This window comes from Vanacampus margaritifer, chromosome 17 (genome assembly GCF_051991255.1).
Source record: "Vanacampus margaritifer isolate UIUO_Vmar chromosome 17, RoL_Vmar_1.0, whole genome shotgun sequence".
NCBI classification, from domain to species: Eukaryota; Metazoa; Chordata; class Actinopteri; order Syngnathiformes; family Syngnathidae; genus Vanacampus; species Vanacampus margaritifer.
The window spans coordinates 14,959,949-14,985,040 of NC_135448.1; the positions used below are offsets into that span (position 1 = coordinate 14,959,949).

A 25,092-nucleotide genomic window follows, 5' to 3' on the forward strand; every position below is an offset into this window, starting at 1 on the left:
AAAATAAAAAAATGCTAGCACTCTTTTATGCCTATAAGATGTGAATATATATACTGTATATCTAACCAGGTCGTCGTCGGGCTTTTGCACGCCATGACAACGAGGCACTCTAAAGCGACCTCATCAGCACAAAGCCTCTGTCCACATACTGGCTGGCACGTCAATCTAAAAAACATTTAAAAAAAGGGTTGCTTGCGCCATTACCTTTCTATGCATAACGCACGCACACTCATGGCCAACAACGAGACACTCTAAAGCAGCCACACCAATGTGAATCCCCTGCCAACACACTGGCTATACCGTCTGACATCAACCCCCCCTACTTTCTCTTCGACCTTCCCCCCCGTGGCATGCACACACTCATGGCCAACAATGAGGCACTCTAAAGTGCCATGCCAGCAGACTGTCTGGAGGGAAGAAGCATTTTCGGCGTGTCTGCATAGCTAGCTAGCTAAATGATGAATATTTTCTTACTATTTTCAAACATGTATAATGTGTTCCCAAACAAATCTCTCAATTCACTTTTTTTCCACATCATAAATATTCCCTTCCTCCCCCTTTTCCTTCTTCTGTTTGACGTCACCACAAAAAAACGAAAGGACGGCAAAATGACTCGGTCAGCAGAAGCGGGTGGACTTGGGGGCCGGAAAGCTCGAAATAAAACAAATGGAATGAAGGGAAACTGGGTTAAGAGTGACGTGACGGATGAGGCCGAGCGCTTTCCTGACTCATGGCCGCGTTCCCTGGTGACACATCTCGTCTCCTTCTCCCCAACCCACCTGCCATGTTGGAAGTCAGCCTGGGGGCACTGTGGCACACCCAACTCTCGTCTATAATGCTATCTTAGAGCAACCATTCCTTATTTATTAACCTACATATCAATCATTTTCTAAGTATAAAATGAATCACCGTTCGTAGTGGATGCGTTCCAGTCTGTGAAAAAGAAATACCATGAAAAAATCGGATTAAAACATACTTTCTAGTTCTCCAAATAAGTTTATTTATCACTCCCAGTTGAAGTTTACTGAAAAACTGGCATCTGATAGTAGCATTGTTATTAGCATTAGCATCTTATTAGCATAGCATTCTTTAAGTCAGAATGAATGAGTTGCTTGGTAGCCTCAAATTTTCTTGATGGTTCGAAGAGAAAAAAGAAACCGCATGTTTCTATCAAAGTTTTAATTTCTAAGGACGTATTAAGGGCAAATTCACTCTACAGTATATGTATTATTTAAGACATCCTGCTACAGGAAGGAGCGCTGTCGCATAAATAATATGTGCATCGGTCTGTACAACCGTTGGTCAGTGTGTGAAAAAAATGCTTGCACACTCCTCAGATGGCATCATGTGCTTCACTTTGGCTTCCTGGATAAGTCGGGATACATTAAAAGAATGATTTCTAATCTTTACGAGCTGCACAGGCATGAGATGCAGTTATAAGTAGAAGGGGGACATTGGCACAAAGAGGTTTAGTGAAGATGTTAGGAGTGACAAGGGGAATTTTTGAAAAGGTCATTCTGATGTAACATGATATGAAAATCAGATAAAAAACAAAAGCGTGTGAAGGTACAGCCTGGGAGACATGACACAAATTCCTGGGATGCTACAATACAACTCGGTTTAGGCTATTATTAAGTTAATTTATGAAGTATATATGAGTACACGCGCAACCCAGCGGCTCAGAGTCCACTGTCACTGTTTAACGTCGGAGCCCAAATATGATTCCAGGGAAACACGGGAGACAAACAGCAGCTGACAAGGTTGCCCGCCAACAGCAGGCCATCCCTGACATTTGGGTTTGTGTGACCGCAGATATTTCTTGCCACCCGCAGGCCTTTGTCTGCTTTGTTCTGCACTTACTGTAAGTTATTTTGGAAGGCTTTGGAGGAGGAAGTCAGACTGTATCGACTTCCTCATTGTTTGAAATTTAGCAGAATTTTTTGAGGGTTGACCAATATTTGGCACAATAAAATTTCAATAACCGGTATCCTATATATATATTTTAATTAATTGGCTGATTAATCGGCAGAGGTGGCACATCCAGGTCCAGAAAGTAAAAATCCTGCCACAGTTTGACTTTAGCCACAGGTGCTAGCTAGCTAGCTAGCTCCCTAGCTAGCTCCCCTTGTGTTTGTTTACCTTTTAGGGAGCTAGCTAGCTAGCACCAGGGGGTCACTTAATGCTTACAGATATGAATTGCAAGCAGAACATGTGACTGTTTTACATTACTTTGTTCTTAAGTATTTGTTTAACTTTACAACAGATAGATTTTTTTGGAGGAGGGGTTTGCTTGAATTTCATTATCTTTGTCTTATGTGGTGAAGTGTTAACGTGTAGAAAAATAAATGTAAAAAAAAAATCCACCATAATCAACTGTTTTTCTTTTCTTTTCTGATTTTAAAATAGCTAATATCAACCGATTAAATCAGCCGCCCGATTAATCGGTTGGGCCAATTTTACATGTTTTGTTTACTTTCTATTTGTAATAAATATATGTTCAAATATGAGTTGGTTCCTCAATGCTTGCCAACTGATTGCATGACACTCTAAAGTTTTGCCGAGTATTTTTCACCAAAATTTTGGTTTCATGTCATCCTTTTGTTGTTTCTTCAGCCCCACCCCAAGGTTCCCGCCCCCCACCGGTCCTCTCGACCAGCAGGACCATGATGCTGAGCAGCTCAGTGGAGGTGCCCAGCCCGGGCGGGCTTAGCAGCCTCAGCGGGCTGAGCGATGCGGCTCGGAATGTGGTGCGTTCCTCCAGCATCTCGGGGGCCATGTACAACCTGGAGAAGAGTCCCGGGGGCGGGGGTCCCGAGTCGGCGTCGCTGGCCGGCAACAAGAAGCGGCGCTCCAGTTTGGGGGCCAAGATGGTGGCTATTGTGGGCTTGTCGCAGTGGAGCAAGAGCACACAGCAGCTCAACCAGCATGGTCAGTCATTTGCCACTGGCTTCTTTTCATATATTTAGTTTTCCTCAGCCAAACACAATTTTCTTCTTTTCGCACCTTTTATGTTCGACGTCAACATCTTGGTCAAGGCAACTTTTTCTCGTTTGCTTCTATTTTCTCTCTTCTCTTTGTGTGAATACTGAATAGCATTCACACTTGGGTTATTTTGGCTTTAAAAAAAAACTCCATTGTTCTCATTATTATTCCACCCACCTTTTTGTAATTCAACATTTTTTATTTTTTTAAATATTTTTTTTGACATTTCCCATCAGATTCTAGCACATCTTTTGAAATTCAAAAGATTCATACAATTCAGGACATGTTCCAGAATTTCCAACTTTCATAGAATTTCATATTTTTCACACAAATGTGTGTGAATTACAATAGCCACACTAGACTAAACATGGTATTCTGATTAATATTATTTCTGTGGAATATAAATTAAGCAGCAAAATCAACCCATTTTTATCCATCAAATGTTTGTTGAATTTTGTCATTTCATTAAAATAGAAAAAAAGAAATAAGAAAAGAAAAAAAAGAAGAAAAACAAATCTAAGGTGACGGCCATTTTGTCACTTGCTGCCGACTGAAAATGACATCAGAGTTGCTCATGCAGTGCTCAAATAACGACCAAACGCATTTCAGCATGCGAATGTCACATGACCAAACCCAGGAAACAGGTGAGCCGTGACTGGTTGTCACCTGAGCCCTGAGCAACTGTGATGTCATTTTCAGTGGACAGGAAGTGGCAAAATGGCCGCCGTCTGAGATGGATAAAAATAGGTCGATTTTTGCTGCTTAATTCATATTCTATAAACACAATATTCATCAAAATGCCGTGTTTAGACTTGTGGAGGTACATACAACATATTATTTAAAAAAAAAAAAAGGTTGACTTCCCAACTTCATAATCTTCAGCTCATTCAAAACATTTAGGGAACTATTTATACATTTTCCCAAACTCCCAAATGCATACAATAAACATCCCAAATTGTAATCTATTTGAAACATTTTCCCGCTCCTTCCACATTTCTTGACTGCTCCAAAGCATTCCCCATTTCAAGTCGCACATTCTACATCTCAGCAATTCAACAATCTCCACAACATTTCAGTTCATCGTCAGCTCTTAAGCATGCAGGCACTTTCCGCTGTAATGGCATTTTCTTGTTGCTGTTTATTTCATTCATGTCAGTTCCGACTTGCCTGTCACATCATCCTTTGTCCTTTTCCATAGCAGCTTTAGGCTGCAATATAATCTCGATCAGTAGCAGATTGCACGCATGTGGGATGTATGATAATGATGGAGACGCTGCGTTCTCATTTGTCTCCCGTGGGAATAATTATACAGTAGATGTCATGCTGGTGTAATAGAAACACTCAGTTGCTAGTTGCGAACACAAGCCCGCTGAAGTAAGACGACTTGTAATTCAGTCATATTTGGTGAAGCACGATTTAGTCCCGATTTCAAAATTGCCATAAAAATGTTTGGCTAGTTGGTTTTGTCCTTTATGCATCACATTGTGCATGTGACCTTTTCAGAACAGCGTGTCCATGTCTACAATTTGCTTTCTGCTTGCCTGCTCGCTATGTGGCTGGACATCGACTGTGTTTATTTCTGGCCGACTATTCAGCCCTAAAACCTGATGTGAGTGTTGTTGCTATCTGCTGTGTAAATCCAGCAGAGTGTGACGTTTTATAGCCTGTTCTTATCTATCTAAGTTCAGAAGGATTTTCTTCAAATGCCAATGCACTTTATTTAGCAAAAAAAACATTTTCAGTTGCTTCAAAAAAGCTTAGATTGCATAATGAATGTTAAAAATATTGCATTATCATTAATCTAAGCCTTTTTGGAGATAAGCTATAACCAGGTCAAATTTTGTAGCCTTAATTATTATTATTTTTGTGAATTTCTGAAATATGAACGTTAATGCCACACAAAAATTTTTGGGGACATGTTCCTTTAACTCATTCACTCGCAGCCATTTTTACTGAAGCAACCCCCTTCACTCCCGGCTGTTTAACTGGGTTTTGACTGATTTTGCAAGGCCCACAGAATATTGTGTTCTATTGCTATAAAAAAAAATGGAACATACCAAAAGAAAGATTAGAGTCTGTTCTTTCATCAGGAAAAAAAAGTATATTTGTGTCTGTTGCTGTTTTGCAGCAATTAGCATTAGAGTATAGCTAAGTTTCATCCTTATTCACAAATCTGTTTAAAACAGTGGGGGAAAGAGCCTTTTTCAACATGGCCCTGGTTGATCTCTTATACCCTGCTGCCACCTGCCGGCTGTTTTTGTTATAACTGCCAATGCTTCAAGCAACCTCTTCAGTTCAGAGGCCGCATCAAAGCCTTCTGTATGCTCTAGCATAAAAACAAAACAACAAACGTATACATACGTCTTTGGGACCATGGTAACATTTATACATTTTTGGGAGCAAATGAGTTAAGTGTGGCTCTAATACCATCCATCTAAATTCTCATCCGATAAACACACATCTTTATTAGACGAACGAACAACAAAAACAACAAACAGATTCTAGCGTCTCTATTTTAAATGCACTCGGTCTCCGCCGTGAGAGTAAACAGAATGCAGTGGATGCGTGACGTCCAACACACATTTGTGGTGCCAGCGCTAGCAGAGTCACCATATGTCCCACGGGCAGTGTACAGGAACAGGAACACACACACTGTCATTCATGTGCACACATGCACTCATCTGAATCCTGAATCTTGCTTTTGAATCGTTCCCTTGCAAATGAACTTATTCGTCTCTTTTTTTGGGTGGGGCGCGTGGTGTTTTTTGGATGACCCAGCGACAGTCTTAACCAACTTGTTTGTCTCAGCAGTCCAATGCCAGAAACCAGGAGTTTAAAATTAGACACGCAAACATCCTTCCCAACTCAGTCAATTCCAATCAGGGTCATTCTTGACATCCCTTGCTGGTGGTCATTATCGACCAAATCTGCTCACTTGTCGGCGGGCCACGTTTTGAATGGCAGGTGCATTCATTGTCCAATGCGGACACGCCCCCGGGGGTCTTGGACTGTCTTCCATGCTCGGTTGGTCAGCCAATAGCCAATAGCCAATAAGCTGCACGGATAATTTGTCCCCGGGGATGAGTAAGTACTACATGAAGAAAATGATGAGTGGTAATATTGATTCAAAGGAATGAAAATTGATGGTGTAAAATAGTGAGCACCTTATTCTCCTTATGTTGTGGCAACTGAAGGCGTGCAACTCTAAATTCAGGTTTGCCTGTATACAAAATCGATTAAAAAAAAAAAAAAAGATCTAAAACGCCAGGATATAGCAGTGTACGCTCTATTACATAAGAGTAACCATTTGTTCTGTTCAATCGCTCTCCCCTTTAAACATTGTGCTTCATTTCAACCCTCTAAAATTAAATAACAGGATTTAAAGGGGAGGCTTAATGGAATGAATGGAGATGAATACTATTAAAGCGTGTTGAGAAGGTAATGTTACAGTGTTATTGTGTCTGCAGGCTATGCTCTGGTCATGGCACATTTTGCCAATTGGATCCAGTCAGTTCACAAACATCAGCGGAATGAGCTCTCCTGGAAGTGTTTTTTGTAGCAAGTCTATTTAAGAATAGTGACATCATACTTTTGAAAACTGTACACAATCAGGTGTGTGTTGTGCATTCTCAAAACATGGCATTTTAAACCTCTGAGAAACTCCACCAAAAATATTTATTTTTTAAAATATCGCCAATTAACATTGTAGGCTTACAACTCAGTCAATTAAATGGTATCCCACTGCACAGTACGGCGATGTTTCTAATAAACGTTTTTAATAAGATCATAAAAACTCAAGTCTCATTACGATGCAATACAGTACCAATAATGTGAAAACACAACTGCAATAATAAACATACTGTTAAACTAGAGAGTCCCATTCGAGTTGAGATTGCGAGTGAATGCTGAAAAAATGATGCCGACCTGAAATGCTGCCGAATTAATTGAATTGTTAAAGGTAAGACTTGAAATTGGAATGGTCTGAATTGGTAAAAAAAAAAAATAGTGGAACGTGGGGAAAGTGACAAAATGGTTCTGTATATGCTCTAAATGAGCTGATGAATTTGATTTGTAAAATCTCTTAATATTGGAATTTTATGATGACATGTTGGGAATTTTGCAACTGTCATAAATGGTTTTGCATACACCATTCGAAGATTGAATGGTTTGAATTGGTCGAAAGATGTGGAAGGCGGAGGTAAATATGTAAAATGTCTGCTTTGATTTGTGAATATTGCCATGAAAAAATGTGGAATAATGAGATGTGGGAATTTGGATAATGTAAAAAAAAAAATCTGAGATATCTGACTTTACTAATAATTATTTTCCTTCTTAACTTTTATTTTTTTTCTTTCACTTTCATTTATTTATATATATATATATATATATATATATATATATATATATATATATATATATATATATATATATGGGAATTATTTTCATGGAAAATGTAGAATTGTTGGGTAAGTGGGAATTTGGGGGATGTGTAAAATAGTATCATAGATGCTCTGATTGAAATCAATGTTTTGAAGTTGGACTGGTTTGAATTGGTGGAGAAATGTGGATAGAGTAGAATGGCTAAATTGGCATCATAATAATGTTAAAAGAATTTTGGTGCCGAATAACATTTAGATCGATAGTCATCTTTGCAAAAACAAAAGCGCTTGTCTTGGATCTTGTTAAAGTGGGCAGACGTACCTAATTTAACGGCAAGTTAGTGTCATTCGACCCAGGTGTGAGTTCATTGATTGACCATGGCTGGCACCTGATTATCTAACTCCTGCCACATGTGCGATAATGAGCACACCCTATAAAAGACACCCGAACCCACCAGCCCGCTTTGCTCACTCAGACTCCAAAGTCTTGAAATCGTGAGCAGCACCACACATGCATTTGTCTGATTAACATTTCTGTATTACATAACATGCGTCGCATCAACACAAATCCGTGCGTGAAAATGCAAAGCCGTCTTGGCTGCGCTGTTTTTGCCCTTTCAATGTGAAGAATAGATAGATTCCCAATTCAAGGATTTGTAGCAGGCCAGCCTTGAGGTGGCATTTTTTTTTTTTGGTTTCTGCCTCTGGTCTATTTATTGCCTACTATTATTAGCCGCTTAGAAATAGAAGCTCACAAAGTATTTCTATAGGTTTCAAGGAGTGACTCACTCCTCCGCTGGGCCCAGTCTTATCTCTTGTGCAGGTTTATCCATCGCACAGAGGGCGAACACTTTTAAGATTCAGTACACTAAGGAGGGTTAGATTAATGGAAGCCAGGCACGGATTGGATGGATTGGAATGTGTGTATTTGCTGTGCTTTGTGTTTGATCTGAGCCTCCACCTTTTTTTTATACAGGTTCCAGAAATACTGTACGTATATGTCTGCACATATATATTTACGTGGCATACATTCACGCGCCGCCATCTCACTATTCTGTGCTCCATTTAGCTCTTCAACCCACTCAAATTTCCCTTTCAATATAACTTTATCTCTCTCGCCTTCCTTCTTTTGGCATGTTTATTGCCGTCGATGGATGATGGCAATGTGTACACCTTAGGCACACACAAGCAGCCGATTGTGAGATTTTGTAAACGTCTGACACAGGAAAGGGAACACTTGTTTTTCTCCGGATGAGTTTGGTTGGGAAACTAAGAGATTTGTGGTATTAGCCAACTAAACAAACACATTTACGTTGTGTTAAAGTCTGCTAGCTTAATGCTATATACGGGGCTAACTAACTCATTTTTGACCACAAACATTGCAGCAACAAATATAAACACTATCATAATTCTCACAGGCATATTTATTCGTCACCTTTTGTGGGAAAAAACAGTTTGAGTCACTGGCCGATTCGCAATAATGAAGAACGCAAAGTATGGCCTTGTGAACGCCACGTACAATCTTCCTAAAAACGTACGCAAGAACGTTCTTCCTATCTCTCTGTAAATTGGAGCTTTTAGGCCAGCATGAGCCTCTGCCCTGACCACTGCTTGATCGTCAGTCTTATAGCTCACTACATTGTTTTTGTATCATGTTTTTAGATCTCTCTGATAATGGAAAAGCCAATTAAAACTGCCTGAGAGTAATTTTGGGTTTCTTTAATAACATAACTGTGCAGCAGCAGGAAGATGCATGCACCAAATAAGGTAAAATAGAAACCAAATGATAATAAATTGAATCCCTGATGAGCATGCCCAATATTCAAAAAGTCAATCATGTGGTATCTAGACCGCTTATTACACTCAGGCTGTTTTCATTTGGGGACTGAAGGGGTGGGATGGTGGTGGGCTGTCCCACAGTGCCCTACTTCTAGCTCCTTCTGAGTCATCAGAGTTTGGCAGCAGCGCTTCAAACCTCACAATGAGCCCCGTTTTTTAGGGAAAATCTCCCCCCAAAGAAAATCGCTCAAATTAAGATGACTCAAGCCTTTGGTTGCGCTTGAAATTTTACTGGAAATGTTTCACAATAAGGTCTCTGTTGCGTCACTGCGCGTCTCCAGGTGAAAGCGATTTAAATTCCCAGACTTTCTTTTTGAGTTGCCTTGAATACAAGGTTGCTGCGCCACTATCCAACCCCCCCCCCCCCCCCGCACCACTTTTGAGTCACGGGGCTTTCCTCTAAATGCCGACTGAGACCTTTCTGGCTACTTTTAAAAGCTTCCTACTCCCCATTGGTGCTATTCAGAGGCTATGAAACATTTCAAGCAGCCATTGCTAACAATATCTATGCCTTCTGAATAGTGGTGCAACGGATCACAAAAGTCACGGTTCGGATCGGATTACAGGTTTGAGTCTGTTTTTTGGAAAGAAAAAAAAATTGTAAAATGCTTTTTCCTGTTTAAAAATAATATTAATGATACAATAATGGGCAAAAGTGTTTTATAAAATAAATGAAGGCAAAGTTCTATTTATCTTTTTTTTTTTAATAATGAAAATACCTCAATGTGCAAATTAAGGCACATTCCCTTTCTTTAAAAATGGAGAGTGAATTACAAAGTAGCCTTGGTCCAGAATATTGAAAAATGATTAAAGTAAACCAGATATCAACTGGCAAACTCATTTACAGCTACCAGCCAGGCATAATGCTAACAGCTAGCTGCTAGCCAGTAGCCACTTACGTCGGAGACTTCTGCCTTATCATACAATGACAGCGTAATTAAGTAGCGGTTTCTTAGTGTCATAAATTAGCGATTGAATATGAGTTCCGGATAGCGTTGTGTTGATGTTGGTCACAACTTTAAAGTCAATCAAAACTACAATAATGAAATCTTAAACGTCTAAAAGGGAAGCTAAGCTAGCCATCACGCCACAACGTGGGCTAATTTCAAAGTAAAAGTCTACTCAGGCTATTTGCACTGCCCTCAATGTATTATTTGGTAAACTTTATTTTGAAGTTTATTTTGTTTCAGCTTCCTTGACATGTCTAAATAGTGTCGGGAGAAGAGGCAAAAAAAAAATCCTGTATCATTAATTTGAGGACTAATTTCACCACTTCCTCTGCTGCTATTAGTGAATGTGGGCCGATTATGTTCCTTTCGTGTGAATGCGCACCTTTTCCACCAACAAATCCGAACCGACCACGGATCAATGATGATCTCTCGCACCACTACTCCTAAACATGGCGTCGGGACAAAGCAAAGAAGCTGAAGAAAATAAGAGCATATCATCACGAATGCAATCACAGCTTGGTCAGAGAGAGACTCTTGTACGGAATAATGCAGCTGATATACTATCATTATTTTCAATCAAAGGTGGTCAGGTAGCAGTGCCGTGCAACTTTCAAATAAACAACATCAACAATACAGGAAATTGCCCCAGATTACAGTAATTATGTTTGTGTGTTTGGGGTCTCAGGAGTATAGCGTGTGTGCACGCGTGTGTAAAAAAATTATATGATGTGAGCGTTTGGCGCATTGGACCAACACACACACACACACGCACATCTCTCCTCTCAGCCAATGTAAACACACAGGCAGGCTTATTTCTAAATCTGTTTCATGGCGCCGGCAGACGGCTGCTGCGCCACAGGAGATTCTCCACAGGTTCTCCTCTCAAAGCCCAAATGACATTTTGCTCTTAGACCAAAATCTGCAACATGGTGAAATTGTCATGCTAATCTTTCTATTAACCTTTTTGCGTCATTTGCTTTTTTTTTTTTTTTTTTACAAGGTCATTTGAAGGGGTAAAATTGTCAAATAAAATCAGAAGATCCATCTAATAACAGTTTTAAAGTTTAATACTGTACATAATATACATTTGTTAGATCTGTTTCCTCCCATCCACTTCCAGGGGAAATTACTTGAGAATTAAATTGGCCTTTTGCTTCATGTGTTTAATCGACATTAGGCCGAAGACGGCACAGCATATTAACTCACCGGCAGACATCCTGCAGTACATGAAGGTTTCAAATTAGTACAAATCATTTCCTATGAAAAAGGATGCTTGGCAAAAGGCTAATAGCTGCTTATTGGTCACTATTGTGCTGGTCTGAGATGTTAATGGGATTCATGCACACATTGATAGTGCACACAAATACAACACAGGAGGTTTGTTTGAATTATTTCTTGATTAGGTAGCAAAAGTACTCATACTATGTACTTAAGTATAAGTATTTATGTGTGTAAAAAAAGACAAAAGTAGACGCACTGCTTCTCCTCCTTTACTGATGGGACAGTCCGAAGGTCGCGTCAACTTATGTAAACATAAAAAAAAATACAGTCTAAAATGTGCTAAAGTACAAAATATAAGAATTAATTACTGTCAGTTTTATTCAATAGCCATTTTGCTAACTTGACGCAATGACAAAAAACCTGAAAACGTGGGCAGGCATTTGAGGCTGAGAGCTATAAACATGCCAGCAGTTCCTAAGGACTGTATTTAATTTTGTAATATTTTATGTTAAAGTTTGCTCAATGACTATACTAAATTTTCTAGATCAACGATAAACTATTTATCTGGTTATAAAACAAACAAACAAACAAAAAAACGGGAGAACAAGGATAAGTTTGTCTTCTTTTGTCTTAAATTCCAGCGTGACATCTTACCCCATATAGTGTGACAACTTATCCTTGGTGGGGCAACATGTCGCATGTTCACTATCTCTATTTAACGGCTTAAAACTCAGCACTGACACAGAGTATGAAAATGACATGAATACAAAAAATATACTCGAGACTTTGGTCTTTCATCTGGTATATATTTTGTTTATATATGATGTATTGATTCGAAGAAATATCTAAAAGTATAAAAAAGTGATACAACTAGCCCTGGTCGTTTTAAAACGTAAGGAGTGAATGTAAGAAGTCTTAAAGCCATGACCCTCACCAGCTGTAGAAAAAGGATGGCTAGATGGATTTAATGCACTCTTAAGAAGAAATAAATATGGCCAGACCCAATTTTTATCCTTCTTGTGTAACTGACACAGATTCAACTATAAATAATTTCTATTTTTACCCCCTACATTTTTGAAGCTTTCCTTTTTTTGGCTCCAAATTTAGCAGAGAGGCCCAGCAGTGAAGACGCCACAACAAAATCTTTCATCGCAGACACCCGTGCTTGGTTACTGTTGCTACGCGCGGCGGCTCGCTACCGTCACGGCGCATCCAATAGGCAAGTCGGCGCGGGGAGGCTAAAAACAGCATTCTATATTACAGCTCATAATGAGAAAGGCTTCATCAGTGTTCTCTCCAAATGTCAAAGCGGCTTTAATGATACACACGCAGTCAGTACTTGGAGTCAGTACTTTTGTTGATGCGCCATTCTCTGCAATCAAATCGATTAAGTTGCTTCCACCATGTGACTTGAACTTTATCTAATATCTGGATTGTTTTGACTTCATACCTTTTATGTGCACAACATTTTCTTTAAATTAGATGCCGCGTGCTTTCTGCAATCTCGCACGTCTCCTGGGGATGAGTTATTCCTCATATCAGTAGACAATTAAACGGCCTCTCCTCGACTAGCTTATGTAATGTTTTTTAGCTGTTGGATTTATGGCAGGCTCGCACTAATTACAGCGCGTGCTTATTTGTTTTGGCCTCGGAATAAAAAGTGAGCTGAACTGTGGAGGGGATAGGAAAACAAGGCTTCTTTGTTTAGATTGGATTGAATGAAGAGAATTTATATGACTGATGTCCAGCTTCATGTCTAATGTCCGTGCTTCCCTGCTTTTATTATACCAAAACAAGTGAAGACAAAAAGCATATTAGAATATCAAGAATATCTTGAGAATTTATTTTCCCACTAGTAATACTGTACATACAATTAAGCGCATTAATAGAACTAGAATTTTTCTTTTCTTTCATTGCTTGGGCATTTCTGGACGCTGGTATGACAACTAGGTACAAATACAATCAAACAGCAGGGCCCCCACAATTGAACCCTGTGGAACACCATAGATTAGAAAGGCAGAGTGGGATTCAGAGCAACAAAGGCTAACACAAATTCCTGCCTGCCAAGTAGGATCTATAATATAATATAATATAATATAATATAATATAATATAATATAATATAATATAATATAATATAATATAATATAATATAATATAATATAATGGATGGATAATAGGGGTTTTAGGCGATTAAAATTTTTAATCGTAATTAATCGCATGACTTCAATAGTTAACTCATGATTAATTGCAAATTTTATGTGTTCAAAATGTACAATAAAATATACAATAAAATATTTTTTCAAATTTTTATACTCTTGTGAACATAAAAGTGGGGAAAAAATGTTAAACTAATAGAAATATGGCAGCCTTTTTTAGTCATTGATACAGTAATTTCATAATCATAAAATTGAGTTAAAAAAAAAGATGTACTGTACTGTAAAAATGAGTGTGATATTTGTGTTGAGGTCATTTTTCTGCCACTTGATGGTAACAAGTATATGCATTATTATTAAATTTATTACTGCTAAATTTGACCCGTTTTGGGCTTTTTGCTGGTCCTGACCAAGTCATTTCAAAATAAAATACTGCCCACGGGTTAAAGGAACTTTAAATTAACTCAAAATTAACGCACTAATTTTGACAACCCTAATGCATATACAGTAATCTATTAATCTATAGATAAACAATTCTAAAAGATTCAATGCAAATGTTTTGCACTCAAATTAAACACTGAACTTTACTTAACAAATGTACAAAAGTAGTACGGATTAGTCGTTCTACTCTACTGAATTTTCTTACTAGTGAGGAGAAACAGTGTACTAGTACAAGCTGGACTTCCAAATGGGACCGACATAAACCTTTTCACTCGGTGGTAGAGCTTAAGTGTCCACATCAGATAATATGAATTTAAAGCAACAACTGAAGGCCAGGAAAAGCCACTCGGAAAGGGGAAAGGCTGGCCGGGGCTCTTGGTGCAATGCAGACTGCGTTGCCATGGCAATGGGAAAGGGGGAGCGCACAGACGAAGAGGAGGTGGAAGAGGAGGAGGAGGGGATTAAAGAGGAAGGAAGCATCACTGCTCCTTAACAGGGGCTGTTTTGATATGAGGGGAGGGCCACGCGGACAAATGAGTAAATAGTGCGACGATCAAGTTGAAGGAGTCACTATACTTGATGGATCAAAGAATGCTTAGTACAGCGAGAAAAGAAAAGAAAAGAATGCTTCGTCATCATAGTAAACTCAATTTAGCGGACATTTTCAGTCAAAAGGTTTAGCTTCATGACTTCTTTTTTTTTTATTTTTTTATAAATAACCCGTCTCCATGGCGCCAGCGATCTCAGGTGGCATCGTCTGCTTCGCCATCAGAGTTGTCAGTCGCAGCAGCGTCGACGAGCGCCTCGAGTTTGCCGGCAGACGCTCTCATCTTCCTCACATGACAGTCTCACAAAAATCATTCTAACCTCATCACGCGGCGTTGTTTGCCCGTTGGTGACTGTTCCGGGGGTGCTGTTGTCATGGCGATAGGGGCGAGCATGGTGAGGGGTGTTTAATAAGCTCGGAGTTGCTCAGGCCTAATGAAGTGGGATGGCTGGACCTGAGAGTGTGTTTTAACTAGCAGCAAGGAGCAAACCTCTTGTTAAAGGTCTTTCAATGGGGGGGGCTCGATTGAAAGCCTCTTGATACCCAGCTTTAATTCCATGTACTTGTTTGTCCTCAAAAAAAGACAACTCACCGCACTAGTTCGTCCAACTTTCAAGTAGAAGCAATTCATGTTTCATCCTTGTCTTTAACTAGTAAAATGTTTTTCCTCACTTGTGTCTTCCCCTACTACAGTATATGATATTTCTGCACACTAGTAGGACAAGTGACTAGTAGTGAGGCAAAACTGTGCAGTCCTTAAGATCTGAACATTACTATCAGGGACATGCTGTCAGGGTAGGCAGGAGAGGCAGAGCCTCCCTGCCGCCTCATTTGCATGTGAAGAGCAGAGTTCTTATAGTTTTGGAATTTTCATTTTAGTTTGTTTTTATTTTGTTTGGAGTTTTGTTATTTTTAATTTAGTTCATTTTAATTAGTTTTTGGGGTGGTTCTGTTATTAAAAAAAAATGTTTTAGTGTTTTTTAATGCTTAGTTTTAGTTAGTTTCAGTATTAGTTTTCTTTTTTAATTTTTATTACTTATGTGCAATATTTTAAAAAACACCCTGGTCAAATGAAAAAAAGTAGCACATTTTTAACCTATTGTTGCATTTCGGATGAGTTAAATGAGAAAGCAAGCGAGTCGAGCCATTGGAGCCAAAAGTCAAGCAGGCAAATTTGTCGCAGAGAAGCAACGTCATCCCAAGGTGCTTTTCTATTGGCTGCTGCTAGATGCCGTCACTTCTGTGTGACACACTTTCAAAAATCCTTATTCCGGTTAATATCGGGAAAAAATATACTTAAAATCACATTTAAAACCATCCCCATAGGCTCATGCATTAAATTAATTAAATACTAAAACGAAGGATATTTTTGCTATAATTATAGTTTTAGTTTTGTAAACATGAAATTTAGTTTCAGTTAGTTTTAATTTTTTTAAAAAGCATTTTTGTTTTTGTTTTATTTCGTTAACGAAATAGTTTTTTGAATTTCAGTTTTTTCGTTAGTTTTCGTTAACTAAAATAGCCTTGTTGAAGAGTAAAGACAAAAATTAATCATGTGTAATCAATTATATGCAGTTTTAGTTTTCAGTCCAATAATGGCAATAATGTCATCATTAAAAAAAGGAAAATAGCTGAAATTTTGTAGCCTATTTTGTATTTTCGTTTTTTAAAATATATATATGATTCAAGAGTCAGTGGCTCACCAGCCATAAAACCGATACTAGTGAAGTGCTAGCCATCATGATAATGTCACAAGAAGTGCTAGATGTTAGCTAGTAGAATTGAATTTTGTCGCAAGTGATTTACAGAGTTCCCTAACTAGTATCATTTAGTTGCCCAACTAGTATGCCAAAGTTGTCCTAGCAGTGAAAGCAAAGATGGTTATCAAGGATAAGGATATGGAATAAAAGCTCAAACATCTTTCCATACCATCCAGTTCTGTGGGCTCCTATACAGCGAGGGGGAGGAAGCTGTGCCAGTTACTATTGACACCACAACCCCCGTTATAATGAGCTGCACGGAACAAAAGAAAATGTGCTGATGCTTTGTGTTTAACAACCATTGTCATGTCTGTGAGCAGAGATTTTCAAGGTTTTAAATCCTTCCTGCGGGATTAAAAAAAAAAAAAAAGTTAGTACAGACTGCTCACGTGCACGGTGCCACGTTCGTTTGCTCCCTAATTTGCATTTGTGCGCATATGAAGTAGCTCACATCTTTGTAATGCTTTATTTGGGTGGTTTTGTGGTGATGCTGGCAAACGCGGAGGACCTCAGGATGAATCTCAAATAAAGGATTTCGTTTCAAAATCACAATCCCATGAAAAGCTATAATAACATATTTACAAAAGCGTGAGGTTTGTACACACTTTTACGAGAAAGCGTAGGAAACGCAGCTTTAAAAGCCTTGGAAGTGGTCGCATTAAGGATAGGGGGGCAAAGATCGCAGGGATTTTGAGCTGATGCTGCCTGAGTTCACAGGGCTTCATGTCTCATCTTGAGCTCTTTTCAGAGATAGTGTGTCATCACAGGGGATGATGCCCCGGAAGCTTCTTCTGATGTTAGAGCTCAAGCTCCCGTAAGGCTCTGAAGCCGAAACGCTTCATCTTATCACCAGGCCACCCAATTATTCTTTTTCTTTCTTTCTCATTACTGATTTTTGACTTCTTGTCAACGCAGTTAAAAATGGACCACCGCGTTCCAGAATTGGAAAGGACAGCAAGGCCACGGCACCATTTGAATATTTTTTTATTAGATCTGCAGTATGTGCGATGCGGCTCCTAGACGTAGCTTCTAATGTATCACTAACACCCTTTTGGAAAGTGTGAATCCAGCAGACTCGCGATTAGCATGATTAGCATGCAGCTCTGTGTAATGCCACACTTCCGGAAAACTCTGATTGGATTTTAGTGATATAGTTTTGCCTAGGGCTGGATGATTTATCGATTTAATCAATATATCGTTTTTTTTTCCAAAGAAGTCTGTTTTTTCCACGTTATCGGCTATTGTAGCTGTTTAAACTGACAATATGGCTGCAAACACCAATGAGCTAATCTACTATTTTTGTCAGTCATTTGGAATTCGGGGTTGCTTGTAGCATGCAAAATTTGTGAATGATTTCATGTAGTTTTACGTGGGAGCCTGGTGGAAGGCAGTCGCAGAGTCGATTGAAATAAACATTGTCACCTGTTAATGAGTACCAAACTGTTTATTTGTCACTCCCAGTTGAAGTTAGCTGTAAAAGTAACACATAAAGATAAATAAAAATGGTTAATTCAAGCACCAAAATGTTCACTCAAATCATATACTTTTGTGTAACGAAAGTCCGCTAGCATAATGCTATGGTATAATTACAACATCATAGAAGGGCTAATCATTAGCCCTTTTTTTGGGACGAAACATCTATGCTAGTTTCCATTAGATGCTAATGGAGAACTTATTATAACCCTTCAAACAACTGCCAAATTAACTAAAATGGAGCAGCAACACATACAAACAGAGCATACATCAATTAACAACAACAACGACTAGAGCTAGAGTTTTGATGTGGACCTTTTCTACCTCTTCTTCTACGTTGCATCTCTTCCTGTTAACCTCAGTGCTGCCTGGCATTTTTTTCAGCACAACGTGGGAACCACACTGTAGTCGCACAAACTTTATAGCATGTGCGTGTTCGCTGTGTAGGTGACCTTTGACCTTTCCCCCACTTCTCACTAGACGGCGGGACCAAGAAGCTTCGCAGCACCATCCGACGGAGCACGGAGACCGGCATCGCGGTGGAGATGAGGAACCGGGTGACGCGGCAGGGCAGCAAGGACTCCACCGACGGCAGCACCAACTCAAACAGCTCGGACGGAACGTGAGCATCCGTCTCGTGCGACTGCTTCACACGTGTGTCGAGTGTGTCAACTCAATAGCCCCTCCTGACTTTTTTTTGTTTTTCTTTTTCTTCAGGTTCGTCTTCCCTACCACGCGCCTCGGGCCCGAGAGCCAGTTTAGCGACTTCCTGGACGGCTTAGGCCCCGCTCAGATCGTAGGCCGGCAAACATTAGCGACGCCTCCCATGGGTAAGCCACGAGCCAAGTGGACCCAGCGTGTCGGTCACTTCTCATTCTGCTCTACTTGCTCTCATTTGGATTGTCTGCTGAAGTGCCTCATTGTCAGCCATGAGTGCCCGCAGCAATGTGGCATGGCTGCTTCAGAGTGCCTCGTAGTCAGTTGTGAGTGCTTGTGGCTTTAATTGATGAACTAGCATCCATTTTTCCAAATTGCAGAAATGATATTTGTTGAATGTTGACAATTTATTGGGATGTCTAAATGTAAAACACTACTGTAACCCAGAGGGCTCAAAATTAGTCTCCTGGGTACCTTTTCCAAGACCAAAAAGGTGCAGGGATATTCCCGTGCAGTAAAAGTGAAGTGTCAAGGGGAAAAAAATTAAGCAGAAGGTTCGAGGGGAGCTCCCTGGTGATAATCCTTTGTACCGCTTAATGCACAAGTATGTAAAGTTAACGTGCATGAAATGTGACTCGTTAACGGAAAACCTCTGAAAGACTCCGGAAGGACACTTCTAAGGAAACATTGTTCTATGCCTCCCTCTAGTGGTGACAAGTGTCAATTGAACACTAAATCAGCTCAAGGTGTGCATTCTAAAAATGTCTGTCTCCCTCTGCAGGGGACGTCCATGTTAGTATGGTGGACAGAGGAGGTCAGCTGGAGGTGGAGGTCAACCAGGCCAGAGGCTTGATCCCCAAACCGGGTTCCAGGAATATTCCAGGTACACCGGCCGCCTTTTGTGATCTCTGCGCCAAAATCGACTGCAGTGTTATTCAATTTTATTTTGTGTTTAGCAACCTACGTCAAGGTGTACGTCCTTGAGAACGGCGTGTGCTTGGCCAAGAAGAAAACCAAAGTCGTGAAGAAGAATCTCGACCCCAGCTACCAGCAGCCTCTGTTGTTCGATGAGAGTCCTCAGGGAAAAGTCCTCCAGGTATCGGACTCATTTGATTGGATTTTCTCTCGCTTGTTTCCCGTCTGTTGATGCACTTTAAATTCATTTGACTTTCATCCTTTCCAGAAGACGAGAGGTTTAATTCCTTTAGGGATGTGTTGATACAACACATGGATATGTGAGGGAGGAGTAGGACGTCACTGAAAATAAAATACAATAACATTTACAAGAATAAAATTGTATCATGAGAGAGAAAAAAGCACCAAAAAAAAAAAGGTTTCAGTGTTAATTGCCACTCCCAGTCACAGTTATATTTTTTTTACGGAAGCGTTGAACTGCCAATGTGGAGTAAACATTTTTGACTGGCGAGTAGGTTCAAACATACTTGCAAATAAGTTTGAACATACTTGTAAGCTAAATGCTAAATGCTACAAAGATAGCATATTTTCCTATAATGCAACATGGTGTTGCCCATGCGTGATTGGAAAAAACAAAACAAAAACTTTTTTAAGCATTTGCCGCACGATATCAATATGTCTGAACATGAAGTAAAATACTGTATATATTTTTTAAAGACTTTTATGATTATTTATTAGTATGTTTGCAGTGCATGATTTAGGTTCGGCATTTTTTCCATTTTTTCCATGCGCAAGTGGCATTAGAAAATATGCTATGTTTGTAGCATTTAGCATTTAGCCTACAAGTACGTTCGATTTGCGAGTATGTTTGAACGAATTTAACTCATTCACTCCCAGCCATTTTCACTGAAGCAATACCCTTCGCTCCTGGCTGTTTTACTGAATTTTGACTGATTTTGCAAGGCCCGCAGAATATTGTGTTCTATTGCTATAAAAACGTGGAACCTACCAAAAGAAAGATTAGAGTCTCTTCTTTCATCAGGAAAAAAAAGTATATTTGTATCTTTTTCCGTTTTACAGCAATTAACATTAGAATATAGCCAAGTTTCATCATTATTTACAAACCTGTTGAAAACACTGGGGAAAAGAGCTTGTTGCAACATGGCCGTGATTGATCTCTTATATTGCTTTAAGAGACCTCTTCAGGTCAGAGGATGCATCAAAGCCTTCTGCATGCTCAAGGATGAAAAAAAAAACACATAAACAATATTTAAAATAGACCAATTTTATAAAATTTTGGGAGCAAATGAGTTGTGACCGTGTCCATGTAAAACAATATTTTCCTGTTTGTTTAGGTAATTGTGTGGGGGGATTACGGACGTATGGACCACAAGTGCTTCATGGGAATGGCCCAGATCCTGCTGGAGGATTTGGACCTCTCGGCAACGGTCGGCGGCTGGTACAAGCTGTTCCCTACCTCCTCTCTGGCAGACCCCAGCATCGGACCCCTCACCCGACGCCTCTCGCAGTCCTCCCTGGAGAGCGCCACCAGCCCCTCGTGCACCTAAGGCTGAGTCATGCAAACCCTCGTACTGTACATACCACTCAAAACTCTACCTTGAAGCGTGAGAGCCGGCGTCCATCACGTTCTCACCGAGCAATTTTCTAAGTAGGGAACAACTCATAAATTCAACATTTTACCTTGAAAACGTAGCATTTTTCCTCCTCCATATTTCAACATTGCCGACCATGACACATTTGGTTCACAGAGTGCCATAACCCGCATTTCGAGGTTCCACGATACCATCCCAGGGCCATACAGATGACACTTTCTAAACTCTCTATGCCAAACTTAAAAAAAAAACAAAAAACATTATTTTTTAAAACCAAAGCAATTGTTGTTGTTGTAGTCTTAGATGAAGTAGTAGAACAATATCAAGTATGTAGCAGAGCCAATGACTTAGAGGTTCCATAAACGCATAAGATGCGTAGATCTCTACATGAAGGAACGTATGTGAGGTAGCGACACTGCTATTGTACAGCGCAGGGCTGACTTTATACATAGATATGCATATATACATATATATAGTTCAACATTTATTTATCTTCACGTGTGAATCGGCCGCATTCTGCATGCTTGCTTGCAACTTTTGTAACAAGCTTTTGAAAGTGCTCCAAACTTTACATTTAACATTTGACCAAAAGAGCCAAAGGGGTTTCCCAACCTTAATTGAGAAAAATATCACGGCAAACAAAAATAGGACATTTGCGCCTTTATAGAAAGCTGATACGATGTCCTTGATATCCAGCTTAAGGTCTATGTACTAGTGCAAACTAGTACAATAACTAGGGTGCACTAGTACAGTTCAAATGTATTTCAATTTTAAGCAAAATTTGCATGTCTCTTACTTGTAACATTTTGTCCACTACTACACTCTAAAAAGAGAATTGTTTGAATTGTTGACCAACTTCAAAAAAATCACGTCAATTGGTAACACACAATTGAATTAATTTTAATTAATCAGGAGTTTATTAACTTAATACTTTGGATTGGAATTTAAAGAACTCACAATTAATTAGAGTTAATATAGTCACTTTGGTCTAACCTAATTCGATTGTGTGTTGCCAATTGACATTTTTTAAAGTTGGTCAACAATTCAATTTGTAATCTTAACTTGGTTCAACAATTTTCTTTTTAGGGTGTAATGCTTTTTTTTTTTTTTTTACCTACTAGTATGCAATTAAATCTTACGAGTAAAGCCAACTAGTTGGCATATATCACGCACTAGTTGACTGTTGCACTCTCCTAGTAGCACCAAAATGCCCTCTGGTAGTTTTGCCTCACTAGTAACATGTACTAGTAAGGATGTTCGATACCTCCTTTTTTTTCCCAAACTGATACTAGTACGTACAAGTACTCAGTTCTTCAGTAGTCATTGTCAGATCATTTTTAAATAAATACCTATTTATCCCAATATCGCATTTTCCCGTCAAATTGCATGAAACCAATGGCAATTTTATTTTCTTCCAACTTGTAATTTCTAGTTCCTGATTGTAAAATGGCCACAAGAGGGTAATATTGGTATCGGACGCCGTCATAAGTACTCGCCTATCTATACTTACTACGAGTACGCCAAACTTGTTTTTTTTTGTATGCAGAACTGCCATAAAGTTACCAGTAAGACACAGTCGTTACTAATGTGCACTAGTCATTCTACTAGTTCACGAGTAGGACACCAACATGAAACTAGTAGCAGTGGTTGACAACTAGTGGTAATACTAGTGACAATATAAAATGATACTTGTTAACGTTACATTTCAGCCGCCATACTAGTAGCTCACACATGCCAACTAGTACACATTTTTGGCTAACTAGTAACATGTAATCACACATTATTTGCCGTATATAAATAAATCATTTTGGATCAATGAAGTAAAATCTCATTGGTAATCACTGATTAAGGAGATGATTGGTGACGATGATAAATACAAAATTCTGCCTTCATTTTTCTACCACAGGGCACTGAGCATTGTGGGAAATATGAAGAGCTTTATTGAAGGGTTTTCGGGCTTCCTTTTTTTCTGTGTACCAGCATTTGGAGTTTTTAATTTTATTTGAAGGCTTTATTTGATCGATGATCAAAAGTAAATCTGAAGGTCACACCGACGACATTCAATTTTACACGAGTGTTGCACTAGGGTTGCATTTTCAAGACAGCACTTTATTGTGAAATGTTGCAATTCCTTTGAATGCCAGCACGGGAATGTAACAGCACGTTTGTTTATTTCTTGATTTCTTGGCTTCATTGATTTGCTTTTCACTTGTACAAGAACAACAGAAACAGGTCAGTTGGTACTCGTAGCACTTCTCGAAAAATGAATTCAGCGTAACAAGTTGTAGCAGGACGTTTAACGTAGTTCTCAAATAAGCTCAAGCAAGTAAATGGCATTTACTTTTTATGTAATATAACATTTGTATTCTATTTTCGAGTGTTGGGACCAGCACCAAACTTTACACAAACAAATGTCCAGCTATTTAAAAGCGACATGAATTTGCATGTTTCTACAAAGGTACATTCCGTTTATCAGCACTCAATGGAGCTCACGTTTGTAATTTTTGTCCTCACAGCACTTGCGAAACCAACAAAATTTCACACTTCCACTTTGGATTTGAATAATACGTGTGTTCCAATTTTCTTGACATGATCTATGGTATTGTAGGGTATTCTATACAGTATATATATCTATATCAAAATCTTTGTGTCTTTTTGTGGAGAGCTGGCATGATGATGTAAAATAAGTACAAATACTGTATTTGCACACAATCTCTTCAGTGCACCTTTTTTTGTGATTCCTTAAAAAAAAAAAAACGTTGACGATCCGATCTTGTTAAAGAACCCCTAATAAGAAAACCACCTTGTATAACATATTCACTGCTGAATGTTTACTCTTTGGCAAAAAAAAAAAGAAAGAAAAATAATATTTGCTGTAAATTCCGGTGTTTTTGGAGCTTGTACAAAAGTGTTTGTTAACCTTTTGCTGTACAGTAGATTAATTCTTTATTTATGCGCATCCAAATCCATTGAATCCCGTAACCAAAAGCAAAGTAAAATATTGCCTTTCTTTAATGTGAGGTGTGAGTGTGCACATTTATCGCATTGTATAATGAGTGTGAGGGACAGAATGAGGACTTTCAAATGTATAGATAATTGTTATATGATATATATTATTGTTGAAATGATGCAGATTTTGAGATATGAACACTTAAAGTCCCTGTAAAGTGACGTTTGCCTCCTGATTTTCACACACCACAGAGAATGTGTTTAACAAACCTGCTAAATTTCAATGATAAAAAAAAAAAGGGCAAGTATATAAAATGAAAGTTCAAAATCGTGAAAAAAATAATGTGCTAAAATCTTGCCCCACTCACCCAGCGGTGGCAAATTCAAGTCCAGAAAGTACAAACCCTGCCACAGTTTGGCTTTAGCCCCAGGTGCTAGCTAGCTAGCTAGCCCCGGGTGCTTGTTTACCTGCTAGGAAGCTAGCTAGCTAGCACAAGGGGCTAAAGCCAAACTGTGGCAGGGTTTTTACTTTCTGGACCTGGACTTGCCATTTTTGAATACCACTAATACTTGATTAAAGTATGCTACAACATCTAGCATCTTTCTTTATGCCTACACATAACTACATGCTTACAGAAAAGATCTCACGATGTCGTCACACGGCTTTTTCACTCCGCAATAACGAGGCGCTCTAAAGTGTCAATGCGAGTGCAACATGCAAGCTGTCATGGCAACCTTTTTATTTTCAAATGTTTCCCCACCCCCTTGCTATCCGGCCTTTCTCGCCATGGTGCGCGTGCACTCATGGCTGACAACGAGGCGCTCTAACATGAAGTCTCTAAATTCACTTTACAGGGTCTTTAAAGTTCACACAAACGTATCATCTGTACTTTCTTGACATTTCCCCACTTTCAAGTGGTTATATTGAAGCCTCCAAAGCAGCAGGGTTGACGGTGACAGAGTTGGCTCGGGTTCTGGTGACTTTTGAATGTGAAGGTACTGAAACGGGTTTTGTTGTAGACATGCTGGGAGTGGTTTTTTCGGGGGGGGGGGGTGCATGTCAAGCTTTCTAGGCGATGAGATTTGAATGTCCACGTCCGGCATTTGTCAACCCGATTTGACTTATTTATGTGCAAAAAAAGAAAAGAAAAGTACTGTATCGTCATTCAAGCTGTTGCAAATGTATTTTATTTTTTTATAATTAGAGAGGA

At 39.2% G+C, this 25,092-nt stretch overlaps 1 protein-coding gene across 2 annotated transcripts in view; it reads left to right on the forward strand.

The window, feature by feature from the left end:
* rims3 (regulating synaptic membrane exocytosis 3) overlaps positions 1-24,276 on the forward strand; it is a 28,682-nt gene extending 4,406 nt beyond the window's left edge. For both annotated transcript variants that reach the window (XM_077549601.1, XM_077549602.1), the window contains exons 2-7: positions 2,614-2,928; positions 18,228-18,369; positions 18,465-18,577; positions 19,186-19,287; positions 19,361-19,500; positions 20,675-24,276. In XM_077549601.1, the coding sequence (XP_077405727.1) occupies positions 2,664-2,928; positions 18,228-18,369; positions 18,465-18,577; positions 19,186-19,287; positions 19,361-19,500; positions 20,675-20,887 (975 nt within the window). In that variant the 5' untranslated portion in view covers positions 2,614-2,663 and the 3' untranslated portion in view covers positions 20,888-24,276. The remainder of the gene's footprint in view (positions 1-2,613; positions 2,929-18,227; positions 18,370-18,464; positions 18,578-19,185; positions 19,288-19,360; positions 19,501-20,674) is intronic.
* The last annotated feature ends 816 nt before the right edge of the window (positions 24,277-25,092 follow it).